At 40.1% G+C, this 21,639-nt stretch overlaps 1 protein-coding gene and 1 pseudogene across 1 annotated transcript in view; one reads left to right on the forward strand and one right to left on the reverse strand.

Moving 5' to 3' along the window:
* Nucleotides 1-21,639, reverse strand: part of CFAP54 (cilia and flagella associated protein 54) — a 276,792-nt gene that overhangs the window by 116,092 nt on the left and 139,061 nt on the right. The window contains exons 36-40 of the mRNA XM_036250829.1: nucleotides 19,777-20,004; nucleotides 17,466-17,689; nucleotides 17,231-17,366; nucleotides 13,308-13,416; nucleotides 1,450-1,602 (exon numbers count right to left, since the gene is read on the reverse strand). Of these exons, the coding sequence (XP_036106722.1) occupies nucleotides 1,450-1,602; nucleotides 13,308-13,416; nucleotides 17,231-17,366; nucleotides 17,466-17,689; nucleotides 19,777-20,004 (850 nt within the window). The remainder of the gene's footprint in view (nucleotides 1-1,449; nucleotides 1,603-13,307; nucleotides 13,417-17,230; nucleotides 17,367-17,465; nucleotides 17,690-19,776; nucleotides 20,005-21,639) is intronic.
* Nucleotides 21,067-21,423, forward strand: LOC118623203 (annotated as a pseudogene).

Consider the following 21,639-nt stretch of genomic DNA (forward strand, 5'->3'; position numbering starts at 1 on the left):
GGGATATTTTGGTGTGTGGTTACATGCTGCTGAGCCGCTTGCTCCTGGGGAGCCTATGAATGAGTGACGTCCACAATGTCCTGCCCTCAGCAGCCCTGCTCAGCTCCGGTGCACTCATGCCTATGACTTCTTTTATGGAGTCAATCTATCTCATATTTGGTCTCTTCTTTTCTTTCTGTCTTCTCTTTTTCCCAAGATTACTGTCTTTTTCAAAGAACCTTGTCTTCTCCTGATGTGCTCGAAGTGGAACACCTTTTTACTTTTTGCCTCCAGCAATGTTGCAGGCTTAATTGACTTTAGGAGCCTCCTGTTTGTGTTCCTGGTGGTCCAGGGTATTTACACAGTTCTTCTCCAACACCACATTCAAATGAATATTTGATTCATATTTCAATATTTCAAATGAACATTTTGATACCAGGTGAGAGACAGAGTTGATATAAACCATTCTTAGGAATTTTATTTCCTTTTTATATTCATTCCCTTAATCATTGCCAATGTATGCCATAATTAAAAGAACTTTAACCATGATATGGAGAGCTCATGTAATGTAATGTGAGTTTTGAATACAACCAAAAACTGTGGGTACATAGCATAGCTTTTTGTAGGAGATAGCAAATACATACATACATGTATACATGCATATATACATACATGCATGCATGCATACATATATAAAACTTTGGTGAGTGGTTGTAAAAAAATTGGTCATATTTCTAAAAGATAAGTTCAGTTGATATTAGCATCTTAGATATAAGTTTAAATCTCTTTTTAATAACTTTACAATATAACTATTTTAAGTTTATTCTTTATTTTTATTATTCTGATAAATTTGAACAGCAAGAATCATAAACATAAATTAAGATTTAAAGTGTTTTTAATAACCTAAATTTGCTATACTCTTCTTTGAGGTTACCACTTCGCAAAGCCCTGCTTCCACTGTGTTCACAAATGGACAGGTGTGGAGAATGAAGAAAATCAAATAAATGTAACGTAACCAATGATAGTGAAATCTTGTTTTAAAGTAAAAAAAAATATATATATATATATCCTAAAATAAAAATCTATGATATTAACAAGAAATCTTATTGATGTTTAAAGTAATGCTTTGGTAAAAAGGATGTAGTTGATTCAGTATGAATCAATTCATCTATTCATAAAAATTAAACAACACCATAGCACCATACTTGCAAAGAAAGCAGTAAGAACATAGGTGTACAGAGTCAAAAAACTAACAAATATTGTGTGCTTATCTGCTTTACACAGGGAGTACGGTAGCTTCACAAAAGGCGTAAGAGCAGATGAGTGAGACAGGCCGTGGCTGGAATCAAGTGAGCAAGAGAGAACGTGAAAGGCAGCAGTGAGTGGGCTTTCGAGCTGGGGGAAAGGAGGCCCGCAGGGTGGCATTCCCACCTAAATAATGACTAAGGGATACAGAAAAAGTATTTTTACCTTGTGTCTGTGCAAGAAATAATGAAAGCAACTTTCTGCTGTGTCGGTTTGATCTGTTGTGATATTTGGATTTTTCCAAAGTCTCTCTAAAACATCTCAAAGTGTCAGTCACGTCCACGGGCACACAGAGGAGCCCTTTGGCTTGGCTGTATTCTGAAAGGAAAAGGAAGAGCAACGCTGGGGATGAAGTGCTGCAGGAAGCTGACTAGTCACAAAAGACTCCAATTCAGAAAAGTTCTTGGTCCCAAAGCTGCTAAATTCACAGCCCCCACGTATGTAGTAGGTATTTCAACATTCAGATCTCTTTCTCTTTGGGGTGGTTTTTTTTTTTTTGGTATATTTGAAAGTTCTTAGAAAACTTTTGATTCTTTTTATTTTTTCTTTCATTTTTTTATTCCTCACCCAAGGATATTTTTCTACTTATCATTAGATAGAGTGGGAGGGAGGGAGGAAGGGAGAGAGAGAGAGAAACATTGATGTGATAGAGCCACATCAACTGGTTGCCTCCTGCATGACCCGACCAGGGCCGGAGGGAACCACACCGAGGTATGTGCCCTTGACCGGAATCAAACCCGAGACTCACGGGTCTGCAGGCCGATGCTCTAACCACTTAGCAAACCAGCCAGGGCAAAGCTTTTGATTCTTATGAAATGCAAAAAAAATTTTTATCTTGCCAATTTTCCTTATGAAGCCTCCTACTTTTTTTTTTCTTTTTGCTGATCATAAAAGCTAAAATAATCTCCTTTTCAGCAGCCTCTTCAAACAAGGGGTACCTTGGGAAAGAGACAAAGGACAAAACATAAAAGCTTGAAGACGGGCAACTGCTCTCTCAAGAGAAGGAAAAGAGTTTCGAATATCAGGATGCAGAGGAAAGGAAGATGGGGCTGTAAGTGGGTATGAAGCTAACAATCCTGAAAAAGAAATGTCTGGAAAGAGAGTTGCCGCAAGGTCTCTGGAGAGGAAGTGACCATCCAAGAATTAGGCTGCAAAAAAGTGATCATGAAGCAGGCACACGAGAAACAAGAAACACAGGCTTTAGAAGGAGTAACAAAGAAAGCGACTGCTTCAACAAGTTGAACAGGTCGAATACCTACTACAAAATTTGAGGTCTTGCTAATACAGCAGCCTTTAGGGAAGCAGCTACCAGAGGGCAGGTAAGAGGCTAGCTGAAGGGATGAAGCTTCTGTCACTGGCGTACGGAAATCACATCTGCAGTGTCTGCTTACATGCTAGAGGAGGGAAAATGGAGGAGAGCCATCAGCAGAGGAGGGAAGGGTGAGCTAGAAAGACTTCATGGGAGAGAAGGTTATGCCGGCTGTGTCTCAGAGGATGGGGAAGATTTGATTAGGAAGAAAGAGATAAGGGGTTTTAGATAATCAGAATAAGAATAGCTGAAGTTGACTCAGCACTTACACTATACCAGGGACTATTCTAAATGATTTATGCAATAGTCTCACCAAACCCTAAAAATAACTGTAAGAGGTAGGTACCGGTACCGGGATATCCTCATTTTACATATGAGGAAAAGAAGTCTAGTAGCTTCCCTCGGGTCACAGAACTAGTTGTGCAAGGAGAGGTACTGCAGCAGCAGTAAGGTGCTGATTCGGGCACAGTGACACGACATGGACAGTCCTGTTGAACAAAGAGGGGTTTGCCAGGGGCCTGATGCCGTCACTGAGTAAGTGGCCTTCATCCTCTTTAATGGGGAGCTGAGCAAGGGTTTGGGGCAGGACTCTGACAGAAAGAAAGTGGTGTTTTAGGAAGATTTAGCTAACAGTTGTGTGCACAGCAGACTTTAATAGAAGGAGGTTGGTGGCTGAGAGATTGACAACATTGTGTGATTTGAGCTTGACCAGGTTAGCAATGGAATCGAGGGAGGGACACAGTGAACTTTCATTGTCAGAAGCAACTGGAGAGTGGTTAATTGGCTATGTGGGGAAAAAAAGGGGGGGGTGGGAATTACCTATTCCCCACCCTCTCAGGGCCATGAGCTTGCTTCCTACCTCACTTGAAAAAGAACTGAAGCGATCTAAAGGGAATTCCCATAAGCCCCCACCAGCCTATCTACCCCGCCCCCAGCACCCACGCCCATCTACACCTCAAGGTCACTCCAGCAGTTCGCCTTTCTCCAAATCATTGATCTGCCCCTCTGCTGACTCTCCTAGCAGCACATTTTGCTGTTTTTTCCCGTATCTTTAAAAAAAAATTGAAAAATGTTATGTTTGTTGCAGCATTATTTACAATAAACAAGACAGGGAAACAACCCAGGTGTCCATCAACAAAGGAATGGAGAAAGAAAATGAAATAAAAAAGAAGGAAATCCTGCCATTTGCAACCACATGGATGGACCTTCAGGGTATTATGCTAAGAGAAGTAAGTCAGGCAAAGACTGTATGATCTCACATGTGGAATCTAAGCTGAATGCACAGATACACAGAATAGTTTGGCTGTTGCCAGAGGTGGGTGGGGATGGGCAAAATGGGGGAAGAGGGTCCAAAGGTAAGACTTCCAATTTTAAGTTCTGGGGCTGTAATGTACAGCATGGTGACTATATTTAAATTTCTAAAATCAAAAATTTAATTTAAAAAAAAAAAAACTGTCTCTTGACTCTACTTTCCTCTCAAGATACCATCCTATTTCTCTGTTCCATTTCACAAAAAACCTCAAGAAGTTCTGTACTCATTGTTTCCTATTCTCTCTTGAATCCACTTAAATCAGACACCCCTACCCCATCATTCCACCCAAAAGATCTGCATATGGCTAAATGTGATGTTCAATTGTTAAATTTTACCTCACTTCAATTTTCAGCAGCATTTGACTCAGTTAATAATTCCCTCCTCTTTGAAATACTGGCTTACAGGTCCTTTTCCAACTTCACTGGCCACTGCTCTTTAGTCCTCTTTGCTAATCCATCCTCATCAACTCAACCTCTTAGTACTGGAAAACCTCAGGGTTCTATTTTTAGACTGACTCTCTTTTCTTCTTAATTTATACTCACCCCCCTTATAATCTCATCTAGTCTCATGGCTTAAGTATCGTGTATATGCTAGTAGCTCCCAAATTTGTATCTCCAGCTCCAGCTCTCCTGAAGTCCAGACTCACCTATCCAATGATCTACTCTGCTGTGCATTCAGCAAACACCTCAAATTTAACAGATCCCCAACTGATTTCCTAATCTTTCCCTCCTATATAGCTCCTCCCATAGTCTTCACCTACCTCATTAAAGGATGGTTCCATTTCTACAGTTGCTTAGGCCAAAAGCTGAACTCGTCCTTGACTTTTCTTCTCTCGTGTTTCAAATCAAATTCACAGCAAACCATATCTGATCCTCCTTCAGAAAATATCCAGTGCCACCATCTCTCACCAGCTGCACCCTCCACTACCACCTCCACTATGTTCCGAGGCCTCATCATCTCCTTTCAAATCACTGCAACCACCCTGACAACCAGTCTCCCGGTTTCCACCCTTGCCCCTCTCAGCACAGCAACCAGAGGACTCCTTCTAAACCGTTAGTCATCTCAGGTCACGCCTTTGCCCCAGACCCTCCACTGGCTTCCCCATCACCTACAGCAAACACCAAAGCCCCAAGAGCAACTTGGAAGGCCTGATATGAGCGGCTCCCCATGACTGTATTCTTACTATTCTCTTCCTGTTCTTCCCACCTCCCTCCCCACCAGGCATGCTGGTAAGTACTCCACTGAGCTCCCAGGCCTGATCAGCATCTGTGTCTTTTCTGGTTAGACTGTCCTCTAACCTTATAGCATTCAAGTGGTCACGGGAAGACAGATACTCTTTTCTGACTAATTGTGATAGTATGGTAATTTTTAGATGATCATGCATACTAATTATAGGTTTCACATTGAATCATTATCATGAAAATCTTGGCATCCAGCTTAGAGCTCTTTATAAGACCCTAAGACCTCCTAGAGCAATGTTTAGGCTCACACTTTTGTGCTTATTTGGCAAATTTTTAGGATGCTGAATTTTTTGGTTTTTTTTTCAGTGTACTGAACTCAGATCATTATCATGTTTATAAGCATGGTGGGTCTTACGCATGTCACCATGACATGTTTGCAAGACGGCACTCTGTCCTGTCCCCACCATGATGCTCCCTCCAGTGCCCTCTCCTCTGAGCATGCAGGGTCCTGCATACCCCCGACAAGGCATGCCCCCACTCCTCCCCCCACCACCCCTATGCACAACGCCCTGAAGATGATGGATTTCTGCTCTGTTTCTCTTGCAAGAGTTCATGAGCTGGGCTTGTATCTGTTTCTCCTTAGAGAGTGAGATCAGAGAAAGAAGCCAGCAAAGGAAAAGGAGGAACTGGAAGCCCTCGCATATTAATATTTTGAGACAGTCAGTTTCTTTCTCTAGGCCTTTGTTTCAAGTACCTGTCAAAACGAGGATGGGGAAAAAAGCGGGATGCATGCTCTTTACCTCCAAAGCTTATTACTTTAACCTGTGTGTGAAGTGTCCCGCATAGGGCCTGCCAGGGAGTAAGCATTTAGCTGGTGGAGGCTCACCTCATGACCGTTAGTCATATATTTTTAACATGTATAGTAACACTGACTGGTGCCACCACGCTAGGTGCCGAGGAGATGAACAGAGGGGACACACGCCCTGCTCTCACAGAGGGTACACTCTACAATGCAAATCGCAAGGGCATGCTGGCGACAAGGGGGACAGGAGGAAGGGAAGGTGTTTGCCATCTTCGAAATGGGGTCAGAATCAAACTGCCCTCCTGCTACTTTTATGAAATATCTGCTCATAAATCATTCCTTCCTTTCTAAACTATATTTTGCTGTCTGATTTTCCGTTTTTCAAGCCCTACTATACCTTTTTCTTGCAGTCTAATTAGGGTTCTGTTTGGTGTTTTGTGGCTGTCTACGTGAGATAAAAAAAAAAGCAATGAGGAGAAATCAGCTTCAGAGGGCTTATCCTGACATCTGTCTCAAGGGGGCTCCTGTCTGAAAACTCCCATGGATAATTCAAAAAGCTATTTCAAAGCCACCACAGTTTGAGATAGGTAAGAAGAAGAAGAGAAGGAGGAGTGGGTGGAGGAGGAAGGAAAGAAAAAGAGAATTACTATGTCTCTCCTTGTACAAGTGTACACATTAACACTAAAATGCCAATCACTCCTGCAATATGGGTCCATCAAGGGAAAACTCCCAGGGAATAATACAAAATTCATGCTGCTTCCTACATATTTGGTCACATCAGCCCAAGCTCCCCAAGGCAGTAATAAGACATACCTGCCGAAGGGTTGAAAATTCTAGCATACCTGAAGACTGAGTAACCCTACCCAAAAATATAAATACCAATAAGGTTAAGACTCAAGAATGAGACTCCAGACAGAATGCAAAAACAGCTGCAATAAATATGTTTCCACAGCATTATCTCCCCTTTGAAGCTTAACAAGCAGGCAAGTTACTCATCCATACAAAAATAATCTATAAAGTAAAGTATTCTCAGTTCTCCAAATTCTGCAGAGACCTTACCAAATTACATATGCATTATTAAATAGTTAGAGGGAGAAGGGAATGCTTTTAAATAATGAGAACACCAAATGTTCCCAGGCACTGGAGCTTCGCAACATCTGCTCTGAAGAATGAAATGTATCAAACATTAGTAACAAATGCTGTTATGCCAAAAGAAAATCTATGATGTTCTAAAGAAGCAATTTGGTATGGAAAACATCAAGAATATACTTGGTCTTTTAAAGTAATTGCAAACAGGCCATGGTGACATATATAAGACCCACCATGATTATAAACCTGTTAATGATCTGAGTTCAGTACACTAAAAACAATTCCGCATCCTAAAAATGTGCCAAATAAGCACAAAAGTGTGAGCCACAATATTGCTCCTAGTCACAGAGGTCCTGGGGTCTTATAAAGAGCTATAAACTGGATGCCAAGATTTTTATGATAATGATTCAATGTGAAATCTATAATTAGTATGCATGATCATCTAAAAATTACCATACTATCACAATTAGTCAGACAAAAGTATCTGTCTTCCCGTGACCACCGATATCTAGCAAATTTTTTTCTTGCATACTATAAGGTTAAAGGACAGTCTAACCAGAAAGGACACAGATGATGATCAGGCCCGGGAGCTCAGTGGAGTACGTAAGGGCTGAACAATCAGACCAGGGTGGGAATCACAGTTCCTGTACTGACTAGTAACATTTCATTTTCTCATCTGTGATGTTAGACATAGAAATACCTACTCCTGAGACTATAAAAATGAAAGAAGCTAATGGTTCTAAAGTGCTAAATATAATACCCGGCCCAGTTCATTATCATTGCCATTACAATATTTTTTAGATTTTTATCCATTCAGGTATTTCTGCTCTAACCATTGCTCAACTGGCTTATACATCCCCCACATTGAAGCTCAGCCCAAAGGATCACTGCAGCCTGATTCCACCTGCCTTCCTATCTGTCCCACCACCTTGACTTTCCAAACGTAACTTGAACAACAGGCAAGCACAGCGCTTTTCTGATGTAACCCACCCATCATCAGTAAGCACCTACTGGCCACACAGGTCAAGAATTTTACTAGGTATGCTTTTCTTAACCCGTCCATGGTAGTCACTATTTTGATAACAAGCATTGTTGACACATTTTCTCACATTTGTTGCCAGTTCTTCTTAGGACAGAGGGGATAACATGAATCACATTCTGAGCTATGGATCCCATATTTGGGGAGCTCCAGAGATGTGACAGGCAAGATCAAGACAAGGAGCACACACCCAGGAAGAATCACACTCTCTGACTGGAACTAGTCACGCGTGATTGAGCACAGGGATCCTCCCACAGCTACTGGACATGAGGGGATCATCCGCGTGGTCACCACTCTCACTCTCCTGCACCCACTGCACCACTCGCCGGCCCTTCCCTCTTCCCTTGTCCTATTTCTCTCAGAGGCTGGTCCCCTCTTTCACATTCTGAAATCCCCTGCCCCACCCACCTGGCTCTGCTTTCAACCGCCTGCATCATTAAGAAAATCTTCATCCCTGGCCCATGTGGCTCAGTGAATTGAGCATTGACCCATGGACTGAGCGGTCCCAGTTCGATTTCCGGTTGGGGCACATGCCTGGGTTGCAGGCTCTATCCCCAGTGGGGGGCATGCGGGAGGCAGCAGATCAATGGTTCTCTTTCACCTCGATGTTTCTATCTCTCGCTCCCTTCCTCTCTCTTAAAAAAAAATCAATCGATCAATAAAAACATATTTAAAAAAGAGAATCTTCAGTACCCAATGAGAATGCCTTCAACTTCTGCCCTTCCACCTACACACTTTCCCTCATTTGAACCTGTTCTCTCCTCCCCTTCTGCCCTGGGTGTTCCACCCTCCTGTCCAAGACACTTCCCTTACGTCCCTGCCTCTGTTTCTCCTCGAGCTCCTTGCCCTACCAAATATCTTTCCTGTCTCTAAGCTCTCCCTCCCTACTGGTTCTCTCCATGTACTATAGAAATATCCTCCTTGTCTTCTATTAAAAACAGACACAAAAACAAAACAAAACCCTCGTAAGCCCTCCTATGTATCAGATACTGATGAAGGATCTGGATTATATTAATGAACAAACAATGATCCTTGCCCAAACAGAACTTACCTTGTATCAGGGGGACAGACTAGCAATCAATTAATACAATAAAAAACTGAATTGTACCATATGTGATAGGTTGTTAATAAGTGCTTCAGAAAAATGTTCAGCAGAGTGCAGGAAATGGGAGGAAGCAGGCCGGGGCCGTTTTGACCACAAGGGTCAGAGTAAGCCTCACTGAAAAGATGAGATGTGCACAAAGACTTCGAGCAGGGGAGGGGTTTATCAGACAGACATCGGGGTGGGGGAAGAGCATTTCAGGAAGGGGAATCTGCCAGAGCAAGGCCCTGAGATGAGGGTGTCATAGCACAGAGACCAGTGGCAATGACCTCCCAAATTCAACGGGCAGTCTGTCCTCGTGTTATGTGACCTCTCTGACTGGTGGCTGCTTCATCGTGCTCACTCTCTCATTTCCTGGCCTTGTTTATACCACTCTCATCTGTTGAACCTCCCAGCTCTTAGACCACAAACCAATCCCCTTCAGACACTGTCTTCCTCCATTTGCTCCTGTGACAGACATTAGTGCTCTTCACACAGTCTCCGTCTCTTCATCCTCAGGGTTCAGAGTGGGATCACCTTCCCCAACCCCTTTTGAACATAGATGTGGCCATGTGACTTTCGTCAATGAAATATCAGCAGGAGTGACGTGTCACTTTCAAGTACCAGCATTAAGAGCCACCACATGATTTATATAAAACTCATGAATATTAAAGTATAAAATATAAAAAGACTACAAAATACATTTTTTTTCCTGCTGTGAAATGGAGACAATAACACTATCCACATTAGGTGGTTGTAAGCTAATACAGGCATACCTCATTTTATTATGAATTGCTTTATTGCATTTCACAGATATTGTACTTTTTACAAATGGAAAGTTTGTGGCAATCATGCATCAAACAAGTCTAGCAGCACCATTTTCGTTCGGAAGGCTCAGATCATGGTTAGCATTTTTTAGCAATAAAGTATTTTAAAATTAAGGTACAAAATTTTTTTAGGCATAATGCTATCGTACACTTAATACACTACAGTAGAGTGTAAACATAAGTTTTATATGCTCTGGGAAACTAAAAACAACTCATGTGGCTTGTTTCATTGTGATATTCACCTATTGCAGTGATCTGGAATCCAAACCCACAGTATCTCCGAGGTATGCCTGTACTCACAAAGCACTTTTAAGAGTACCCAATAGCCAATGCGTAACAATAATTCCTTTATTGGGGTTGTTATAATAATTAAATAAAACAACCTATGTAAAGCCCTTAGCATAAAGTGTATGTACTTGTAGTCTGGCTTCAAAGTCCGCGCTCTTGACCATTTGCTCCCTGCCTCTCAGTATAACTCCCCTAAAGGGTAGCATCCGTGTTCTGTTTGCCGCCTTGGGAACAATCATGGCAGTCTGTGTCAACATGGAGAGTCCACAGCTCACGAGCTAACGCAACCAACCTCCTCTGGCCTGCCTCTCCCTCCAGTTGTCCTACAGCGTGAAGACATCACATCCACCTAGCCACCCAAGCCAGAAACCAAGGCAACCGGAACTGCCCCCTTCCTCACCCATTCCCACCATCTAAGCAGTAAGAACACAGTGCTGGGCACTGCTCCAGCCTGTCTCTCACACCTGTCCATGCCTGTGATCTCACTGCCTGAGCCCCGGCCTCACCGCATCTCCGACACACAAGTCAGGAGTAGCCCTGTGGTCTCCACGTGGTCTCCTTTCACTCGATGCCCCATGCTGCTGCCAAAGGGACTTTCAAGAACACAAATGTGAGCATTTCACTTTCCTTCCTTAAATCCTTTTACCTAGCTCCCCACAGCCCTCCTGATAAATCAAAATCCCTTTATCCTGCCTTCTAAGACCCTTTGTTGTCTAACTCCTGCCAACCTTCCTAACCTCAGCTTTTGCCTTTTCCTGTCACATTAACCCCACTAAATTAAATGCAGTCTACTAAAAGCAATACTAGCTGTTAACTAGTATTGTTTATAGCAGCAGCAGTTATAATACTGCAGATCTTATCACTCCAATCTACAGCAGGTTCTCACATAATGACATTTCTTTCAATGTCATTTCATTGTAACATAGATAAGAAAGGAAAGTCAGCTCTGGCAGGGGCCAGTGTGTGGAGTCTGCATGCTCCCCATGTCTGCGTGGGTTTTCTCTGATACTTTTTTTCCTCCCACATCCCAAAGATGTGCAGCTTAGATCGGCTGGCATGTCTACATCATCCTGGTCTGAGTGTGTGTGTGTGTATGAGCGTGCCCTTTGATGGAAGGACCTCCTGTCCAGGGTGAGTGCCCGCTTTGTGCCCTGAGCCGTCAGGAGAGGCTTCAGCTACCTAAGACCCTGAGCTGGAAAAAGTGGGTTGGAAAATGATTATTTTACTTGTTTTTATTTATCTTTCTTTCTTGTATGTACAGCTCACATTCATTTCAATGACTACTATTAGAAGTGTTTTGGGTCTTTATTTGGAAGTTTGGTGATGTATCTGTGACCAGAGCTATGTCACAAGAATTCTTGTTTATATCAATTAGCCTCTGGAAAAACGGGTTGCATTATACACTGTTTCACCAAAAGTCAGTTTCCAAGAACCTATCAACAACGTTAGTGAGGACTTGCTGTACAATACCTGATTTATTTATTTTTCTCCTTCAATGGACTGTAAACTCCTGGATAACAAATCTTGAGCCTCATTCATCTTTGTATATCAGTATCTAGTACAGTACTCAACACATGGCAGACACCCAGGGAATGTTTGCTGAATGACGATACAGCTGGCTGACTGACTCCATGAATGAATAAATGAATGATCACAGTAGATCCCTCTTACCCATGGTTTCACTTTTCATGGTTTCACTTACCCACAGTCAACCATGATCTGAAAATATTAAATGGAAAATTCCAGAATAAACAATTAAGTTTTAAATTGTGTACCACAGAACGGTGATGAAATCTCACACTACCCCAATCCTTCTTGCCCGAGACATTACTCATCCCTTGTCCAATGTCTCCATGCTCTATACACCACCTGCGCATTAGTCACTTAGTAGCTGTCTCAGTTACCAGATTGGTTATCAGAGAGACAAAGAGGCCATATTCACATAACTTTTATTACAGTATATTGTTATCATTGTTCTATTTTGTAATTAGTTATTGTTGTTAATCTCTTACTGTGCTAATTTATAAATTAAACTTTATCATAGGCATGTATGCATAAAAAAACATAATATATAAACAGGGTTCAGTACTATTCGCAGTTTCAGGCATCCACTGGAGGTCTTGGAACACACCCCCAAGGATAAAGAAGAACTATTCTACATACATATGCACATACACACATAAAACCCACAGATAAACAAACGAATGAATCCAAATACATCAAAGAGAAGACCTGAATTCTTTCCTATACCAGAAACAGATGCATGAATAGTACAACGAGAAAAGGCCTTATTTCCATGTCCATCTTATTCTATTGCTTCGTTCCTATATGCTGCACTGCCAAAATATTCTGAGATGGCTTATCAGCTAAAAGCAAAGGAGTCGTGACATCCCCAAGTCTTCTCGTGAGCTCTAGTTAAGAGCTTCACCATGGAAAAGCCAACAGAAGAATACTCTATATTGATTATGGAAATGGAAGTTATTATGGGAGTGAAACAGAAAATAGGAAAAGGTCAATTTGAAGTATTTCCAAGTGAAATAAAAACAGGGAAAATAGTACAGAACAGTCTTTCCCATCTTTTTTGTTTTCTCATTCATTTCTTTCCCCTTTTTAAAAAAGTTATTTCCCTTCTTTAATTTAAACATTCAACTAATAAACATGGGTTATAATTCCCCTTAAGTGACATTTATAGCAACACAACATGGTAAATATCAAATGGATTATTTTCAGTCAAATAAACATGCAAAAGAAATTTTGCAAACACTTTAACTACAGAAGATTTGATGAGCAGAACACAACAGCAAACCTTGCTTTAAAAGAGCTTCAAGCTAGCCTGGGCTTGTTTGGCTGAGGTTCAAGGGTCATGGGTTTGATTTCGGGTCAAGGGCATGTACCTTGGTTGCAGGTTTAATCCCCGGTCCCGGAAGGGGTTGTGCAGGAGGCAACCAATCAATGTGCCTCTCTCACATTGATGTTTCTCTCTCTCTCCCTCCTCCCCTCCCTTCCACTCTCTAAAAATCAATGGAAAAATATCTTCAAGTAATGATTAACAAAAAAATAAAAATAAGAGAGTTCCAAGCTAAAGCTGGTCTGACCTGAAAGGACGAGCTTTCTTAAGAAATCTGTGCAGTCTCCTGTAATTGTCTCTTTATTGGTTGGAGGATTAATCTTGAGTTGCTTCCCAATAAAATTTCGGCAGGTTATCTTAAAAAGGAAAGATGAAAATTATAACTTAGGTATTTATAGACAAAATTTTGGCTCACTTAAAATGTTTATCTTATTTTTCATTTGTCAAAAATAAAAAAGAGAAACAAAAGGATGCTATAAATAAAAGCTAGCAGAGACTTTCAGGAAAAAAAGCAGCTACATAATTTTTCATATTTCTTTTGTACAGCACAGCTGGAATAGCATTAGGCAAATTATGTAGAGCAATTACAATGTAATTTTCTGATATTCCATAAATTTAAAAGTCTAACTATATCTTCCATTATGTAAGTTGAAACATATTGAAAATATAGGCTGCTTTTCCAATGGCAGATTTTTTCCACCCTACTCATAATTAATGCAATTTAAACTTCCCTGGTGAAGCTTTTCAGAACTAACTTCCCCTGTAGTAATTTAAATTTTTATTTTCTAACATATACTTGAGTGCTAAAATTATAAAATATCTAAAAGGGAAAATTATAAAACATCTAAAAGGGAAACATTTTTAACAGAAGGAGACTCTTTTAAAAGGTTCAAGATCCTCTCCTTTCTTCTTCTATTCCCCCTCCTTGAACTAACCTATTACTCCAAATACAGCCCCCCATCCCCACCTTGAACCACAGACTAATATAGATGCTTCTGCCAGACTGTCCCTTGCAGGTACTTCCACAATGAGATGTAAATACAGTCTAATAAATGCAAGCTCCTTCCCACAGCCTAATCAGGCCCTACTTGACCTAGGCCTTTCCACCTCTCCAGTTTCATTTAAAAAATATTTATTGAACACCTATTATGTGCCAGGTACATCTTCAAGTTCAAGGACTATATAGCAGAGAACAAAGCAAACAAAAATTCCTATTCTCTTGAACTTATTCTAGTGGAAGCAGAGAGACAATAAACAAAATAGAGAATTACTTTATAGAGAATGTTAAAGAGTTACAAACATTATAGAGAGAAATAAAGCAAACAAGCACTAAATTTTGGCTACCATACTGAAGACAGTCCTCACAGAGAATATGACATCTAACAAAAACTGGGAAAAGGCAAGGGAAAAATCAATGTGGATATTGGGGGGAGGAGCATTCCAATCAGGGGAACAGCAAGTGCAAAGACCCTGAGGCAGGAAAGTCTTCAAGAGCAAAGCAGCTAAAACCTGAGAAGGAGAAACAGGAGAGGAGTTATTGGGGATCACAGGGGGATGAGTTATGTAGGGCATTAAGGCCATACTAGGATGTTCACTTTACCTCTGAACCAGATGGAAAGCTACTATTGGGTTTCAAATGAGGGAATGACATGGTCTGGCTTAGGTTTTTAAAGGTTGTTCTATCTGCTGCATTGAGAATAGACTATAGGCTGGAGGCAGAGTTTTAGGGTAGTTGGAAGCAAGAAGACTAATTAGGAAGTCCTTGCATTAATCAAAGTAAATAGAACAGTGGCTTGGATCAGAGCAGGGGTGGTGGAGGTAGTGAGAAGTGGTCAGGTTCTGAATACAATTTGAAGGTAGAGGACGTGGCAACCAATTGAAGTAAGGTGTGAAAGAAAGGAATCAGGGGTATATCCCCAAGGTGTCTGGCCTAAGCAGCTAGGAGAATGGGGATGTCGTCAATTAAAATTTGGAGGACTTGGCAGAATAGTTTTGTTTGAGATGTGCTAAATTTGAGAAGTATATTAAATATCTAAGAGACTATGTTGATTAGGCAGTCTGATGGTATTTTGATGGATCAACTTTGTTTAGGCTAAACTATGAGGATGAATGAAGAGAAGCATCCATTTTGTAGCACATATACACCTCAACCGAGTTATTTGATCAAACTGTAATTTAAGTGCTACTGTGAAGGGATTTTGCAGATATTAATAAAGTCCCTAATAAATTGACTTCAAGGTAGGGTGATTATCCTAGGTGGGCCTGACCTAATCAGGTAAGTCCTTAACAGTGTGGGTGGTCTCCAGACTCCAAATTCCAACCAGCATCCAGGTCTAAAACTGTTCTCTCCCCAACAGATCCTCCTTTAGTGACTGCCTGTGGATAACAGCTTCTGGTCACACCTGTAGGGTTCCTTCTTGCTCATGATCCTGACTGTCCCTTGTGGGTACTTCTACAATGAGATGTAAATACATGTTTTGGACTTGCTTAGTCAGCCCCCATGATCATATAAGCCAAATCCTTATAATAAATCTAGAATAAATCTAGATAGATAGATGATTGATATAGATAGATAGATAGATAGATAGATAGATAGATAGATAGATAGATAGATAGATAGATGATAGACAGATACAGATTTTACAAGTTATGCTTGAACTCTGATACAGGCAATTAGATATGTCAACACAAAATTCAGGAGAAAGGTCTAGAATGGAGAGTAATTTTGATAGTCATCATCATAAAGATGGTACTCAGACCCAAGACTGAATTAACTCACCAAGTCAGAGAACATAGGACTAAGAACAGTCTTGAGACACACTTAACATAAAGAGGGGAATAAGTAACAAAGAAGACAGAGGAGCAGGCCCCTGTTTTTACCTTCTCCCACGTCTGCTCGCTGCATCATGGGGCTTTCTTTCAGTCCCATCTCAGGGCCTCTGTCCATCCTCCCTTGGGCTAGAATGCTCTTTTTCACTGTAGGGCTGGTGCCTTCTTATCACGTTACCATCTCCAAGAGGCCTTCCTGATCACACTTGCTCAACTTTCCACCTCCCACCCCAGTCTACCTCTATTCCATTTACCTATTTTGTTTTCTTCAGATAACTTCCAGTGATCATAAATCTTTATATCTGTTTACAAGTTTATTATCTGACCCTACCTCCACCCATCTGAAATTAAACTCTATAAAGCAAGAACTCAGACTGTGTTCCCTCTACACAGAATATGCAGGAGACACTCGCAAAAGCTACAGGGAACCTTTGTGAAGAAGAACATGGAGCCCTTGCGGGGTGGCCGTGACACACAGGCAAGCAGGCAGGTGTATGGGGCAGGCCCTGGATGTCAGCCCCCACGTATTCCAGGGGCCCTTGCGCAGGATACAGATTGTATAACTGAATGCAATGGCTCTGATATTAGGTAATCAATACATATTTATTAAATTAACAAATGAGCAAATTTACTTATTTCTTTCCTCCACCTAACTCAAAGCTGAACCATGACTTCCATGGGCCTTAGGCACTTTTGTCTTTGTAAGCCCACTCCTCCTCCATAAAATAAATATTAAAAATTATATTTTATGTTTGTATTGATATAAATATAAATATATTAATTAAAAAAGTATTTTTTTGACCTAAAAGTTGTTTTCTGCTTATTTAAAAAATACAGAATTGTCTGGCCAGTGTGGCTCAGTGGATTGAGCGTTGTCCCATGGACTGAGGGGTCCCGGTTTGATTACCAGTCAAGCATATGCCTGGGTTGCTGGCTCAATCCCCATTAGGGATGTGCAGGAGGCAGCCGATCAATGTTTCTCTCTCACATCGATGTGTCTAATCTCTCTCCCCCTTCCTCTCTCTCTAAAAAATTAATAAAAACATATTAAAAAAATAAAGAATTAAAGTATTTACTGGGCCCCTAAAAGTATTATGGTTCTAGACACTGTCCTCACTGTTGCTAATGGACAAATCAGCCCTGATAAGTTTCTTGTGTACAAAACCTACTTTAGTTTACCCTGTTTATAGAAAATACTGGCACAGAGCTGGCTCTCAATAATGTTTGTTGATTTGAATGATAAATGTCTACGTGAAGATAACATTTATCTGATTCTTAAATCTTTGTTGCATGTATACTAACAAGAAATCTCAACTGCAGAAATAATGGAGTCAAACTTACCTTCTCTTTATACTCAGCCTCATATCTTACACAAGGCTGCTGGGTGATATCTGGGCCCTCGAACTGGGCTATTCTTAGAAGAAGCTGGCGCTGTGCATACACCAGAAGTGGTGTTACTTGCTCTGTATATCTCTCACTAGACAGGGTAGAAATACGTTAAAAAGAAAACATTAGTTAAAACACTTTTTTCCCAGAGAAGCCTGTTACTTTTAATTGCCCTTACAGCAATACTTACTGTGAAATTATATTGAACTGAATAGCAAGTGATACTAGTGTTTCCCATTTTTCTACTTGATACAAAAGTTCCAGAGATTTTAATACAAAGTCATGGATCCATTTCAAATCCACCACATTTACATTATCCAAAGGATGCTCAAAAGTAAGGCTAGAACCACCGTTATCATTTTTAATATTTCCATAGCAACTTGGAACACTGAACTCTCCCTTTTCTTCAATAATCTGCAAGTAGCACATTAAAAAAAAATGTGATTTCAGATTTTACTAAGTTTTTTTTGGGGGGGGGATTGAATATAATATGTAAAAATATAATATAGAAAAGACTGAACAGAAAAAATTTAAATTATTTTTTGTTATGTAAATGAAAGCTTGATGCTGTCCAATGCAATTTCTGTGACAATGGAAATGTGCTATATCTGTGCTGTTCCATACAGGAGCCACTGGGTACATGTGGATGCTAAGCTATTGAAGTATGACTAGTGTAACAAGAATTTCAATTTTATTTCATTTTAATTTATTTAAACTTAAATTTAAATAGCCACAATATGGCTAGTCATTATATATTAGCACAGACTGAGGTCTATACTTCTTGAACGTAGTCATTATTTAAATTAGAATATTAAACTAATAAGACAAAATTCTGAGGATCCCTGGTTTTATTATATACAAATAATTAAGTTTCCCTAATACACTGGTTACATTCATTAGTTTGTAGAATGATATGTCCAATTCCCTGGTGCAAAGCTCAAATCTATGGAGAGGGACATCTTCTAGAAGACCCTCTTTTTGCCTAAGTTAAAGAATAACCATGTAAGTGTTGTGATCAAGTTTTGGGTGTCCAGAGCATATGCTGAATCTCTGTTATTAGGTGCATGCACATTTATGAATAGTATGTTTTCCTGGTTAATGGAGCTTCTTCTCGTGAAATGTTCCTTTTTATCTCTTAAAAATGCTTCTTGATTTGAAGACTATTTTATCTAGTAATAATATAGCCTCACCAGCTTTTTTATGCTTGCTATTTTTATGATAAAGTTCTTTCCACTGTTTTATTTTCAATCTATCTGCTTCATTATATTCAGAGTGCTTCTCCTGAGGACAGCAAGTGTAGGCATCTTTCTTTGTAGTCCAGTCAATCTCTGCTTTTTAATTGGGATGTTCAATACATTTGTATATAACATAGTTATTGATATAATTTGGTTGGATTTATTATTTTTATTTGTTTTTTATTTGTTCCATTTGGTTTTTTTTCCTGTTCCTTTTTTACTGTCTTCTTTTGTTAACTATTATTTAGTTTTCCATTTTACTACATTGGCTTTTTAGCTATATTTCTTTTTTGTAATCACTCTAGAGATTATTAAACATATCCTTAACTTATTACATTCCACTTAGAGTTACTATTGTACCACATTATAGCTATATAAAGTGTAAAACTTATGACCATTTAATTTTATTTACCCTCCCAGTCTTTTGTGCTATTGTTGCTATGTATTTTACATCTGGATATTACCCCATGACTCAGTGTGTTTATATGTTAACCAATTTTCAATGTGTTTATGTGTTAACTGATTTTAGGATATATCATGTTTAAATTTTTTCAATTTTATTTTCTTGCTTTAAATCACAGTGTGTAAGATTTTAAATGGTAAATTCTACCAGATCTGAAGTAACAGAACAGAGACAGATAAAGCAGAGAAATAAAGAACAAAAAAACAAGCTTTATGATCTCTCTTTGGGTCTGTTCCTTTATCAAAAGATTCCTATGAGGATTAAATACATCAAGGTTAGTTTACCTAGAAGCTGGGGGTTAGTAAATGTTACTTTCTCTTCCCTTTAAGAAATTGAATTTTCAGCCCTGGCCAGTTTGGCTCAGCGGTTAGACCGTCGGCCTGCAGTGCAGAGAGACCCGGGTTCGGTTCCCGCTAAGGGCATGTACTTCGGTTGCAGTTTGTCCCTGGCCCTCGTTGGGTCGTGCGGGTGGCAGCCACTCGATGTGTCCCTTTCACATCGATGTTTCTCCCTCTCTCTCCCGCTCTATCTGTATAAAAAATAGAAAAATGTCCTCGGGTGAGGATTAAAAAACAAACAAACAAGAAATTGAATTTTCAGACTAAGATATTAGTAATTAACATCAATGCAAGTTATATATATAGTGAACCAAATAATAAGAAGCAAATAAAATATAGACAAACCAACTAAGAACTCAAGAAAAATACTAACTTCTACTTATCCCAAGCTGTATGGTACAAAAGTATTTGTTAATTGAATACAATAAAATTAATTACCTCAATAAATACAATAAAAACACTTACCTCGATAGAATTGGTATTTTGCAGTTCTATTAACATGTCAATAAGTAGTTCTGCCCCCAAATAGAATGGTAAAACAGAGATACAAAGGAAGCCATCTTGACTAATAGGAAATATTTTATACATATCCACTGCTTGTTTAAGAAGTATCTGTAGCTCCCGAGTAAAGTTCCAAAGCATCCGACAGCAGTTCTGAAGCAGAGTCCAAAAGCCGCCACGATGAGCAAGAACCTAAGACAAACAAAACATCCAAAATGCCCCAATTTTCCAAAAGTTACACATCTTTGAATTACTTCATCTGTTTGCAAATATTGTATGTGAGTAATAAAAATAACACCATTGGTTATGTGCCACTTATATGTGCTAGACATTGTGGTAAGACCTTTATATGCATCCTTGTAGTTCCTTCTTACAACAGCTCCTATGAAATGAGTATGCACTAGTATTCTACTCGATTTACAGATAAGGAAATGGAGTCATGAAGCTAACTTGTCCCAGATCATAATCTACTAAGTGGTGAGCTAAGTTCTGCACATCAGTGGTCTGACTCCAACACTCCCACTCTTCTAGGTGTTGGGAATATGGCAATGAGCAAGAAACACCAGGTCTGCTCTCATGCTGCCTCGATTTATTAGGGGAGACCAACACTAGATAAGTAGGCAAATAAAAATGCTATTTCATTAATAATAAGTGTTGCAAACAAAATTAAAGTGGAAATGGAGCAGCACCTGACATGGGTGAGAGAACACATCCTTTTAGACAGAGTGGTCAGGAGAGAAGTCCTCTCTGAGGAGGTGACTTATTGAATGTTCAGTTGAACAAGTCATGTGAAGGTAGTGATGAGGGTGTTGGGTGGGGACAGCATTAGAGGCTCAGGGAACAGCAAGTGCAAAGGATGCAGGATGAACCTGAAGGCGAGAAGCAAACAAGAATAGAGCTTTCAAGACCACAAAGGAGAGAGTGGACTGAACAAAAGCAAGAGGAGCTGACTTCTTCAAGGTGAGGAGGACCCAGACCTTCAGGGGTCCTGAAGCTGGTGGAAAGGAAAGTAGAATGCAATGTCATGGTCAAGGAGATGACGTGGTTACTTACATTTTTAAAAAGCCACTTTCTCCAATCCACAGAGAATATGGGAACTTAAGTGTTTCTTTCTTGTCTAGAAAGGGTAGATTTCCTCTCACCTCTTAAGAATATTGAAGTATCCCCCTTCTTACTAAGAGAAAAAGAAAACTAATTTCTTTAGAACTAATGATTTCCATCTGAGTTTAATAATCAATCATATAAGGAGCCAAGATGGCGGCACCCGTGGATGTCGAGTTGAAGAAGGCCTTCACAGAGCTTCAAGCTAAAGTTATTGACACTCAACAGAAGGTGAAGCTTGCAGACATACAGACTAACAGCTAAAAAGAACGAAAAAGAATGCCCATTTTACAGATGCAGAGATTACCACTTTGGTAGACAAAACTAACATGTATGAAGGTGTAGGAAGAATGTTTATCCATCAGTCCAAGGAGGTAATTCACAGTCAGTTGTTAGAGAAACAGAAAATAGCAGAAGAAAAAATTAAAGAACTGGAACGGAAAAAAATCCTACCTGGAGCGCAGCGTGAAGGAAGCTGAGGACAACATCCAGGAGATGCTGATGGTATGAAGGGCACATTAGGAAGCCTCTAAGGAACCTTTCCCCTCCCATTCCTGGCAAGGACAAGGGGCCGGTGCAGGGAAATGGTCTCTGCTTTACCCTGATGATGTTTTATCTGAATGGTCTGGTAACCCTGTGTTTTCTACACCACCCTGAGCCCTTCAAATCCCACCCGTTATTATTGATCCTGGCTCTGCCTGCCACCCCTGCCTAAGACACTCCTCT

This window comes from Molossus molossus, unplaced genomic scaffold, assembly GCF_014108415.1.
Source record: "Molossus molossus isolate mMolMol1 unplaced genomic scaffold, mMolMol1.p scaffold_m16_p_10, whole genome shotgun sequence".
Taxonomy (NCBI): Eukaryota; Metazoa; Chordata; class Mammalia; order Chiroptera; family Molossidae; genus Molossus; species Molossus molossus.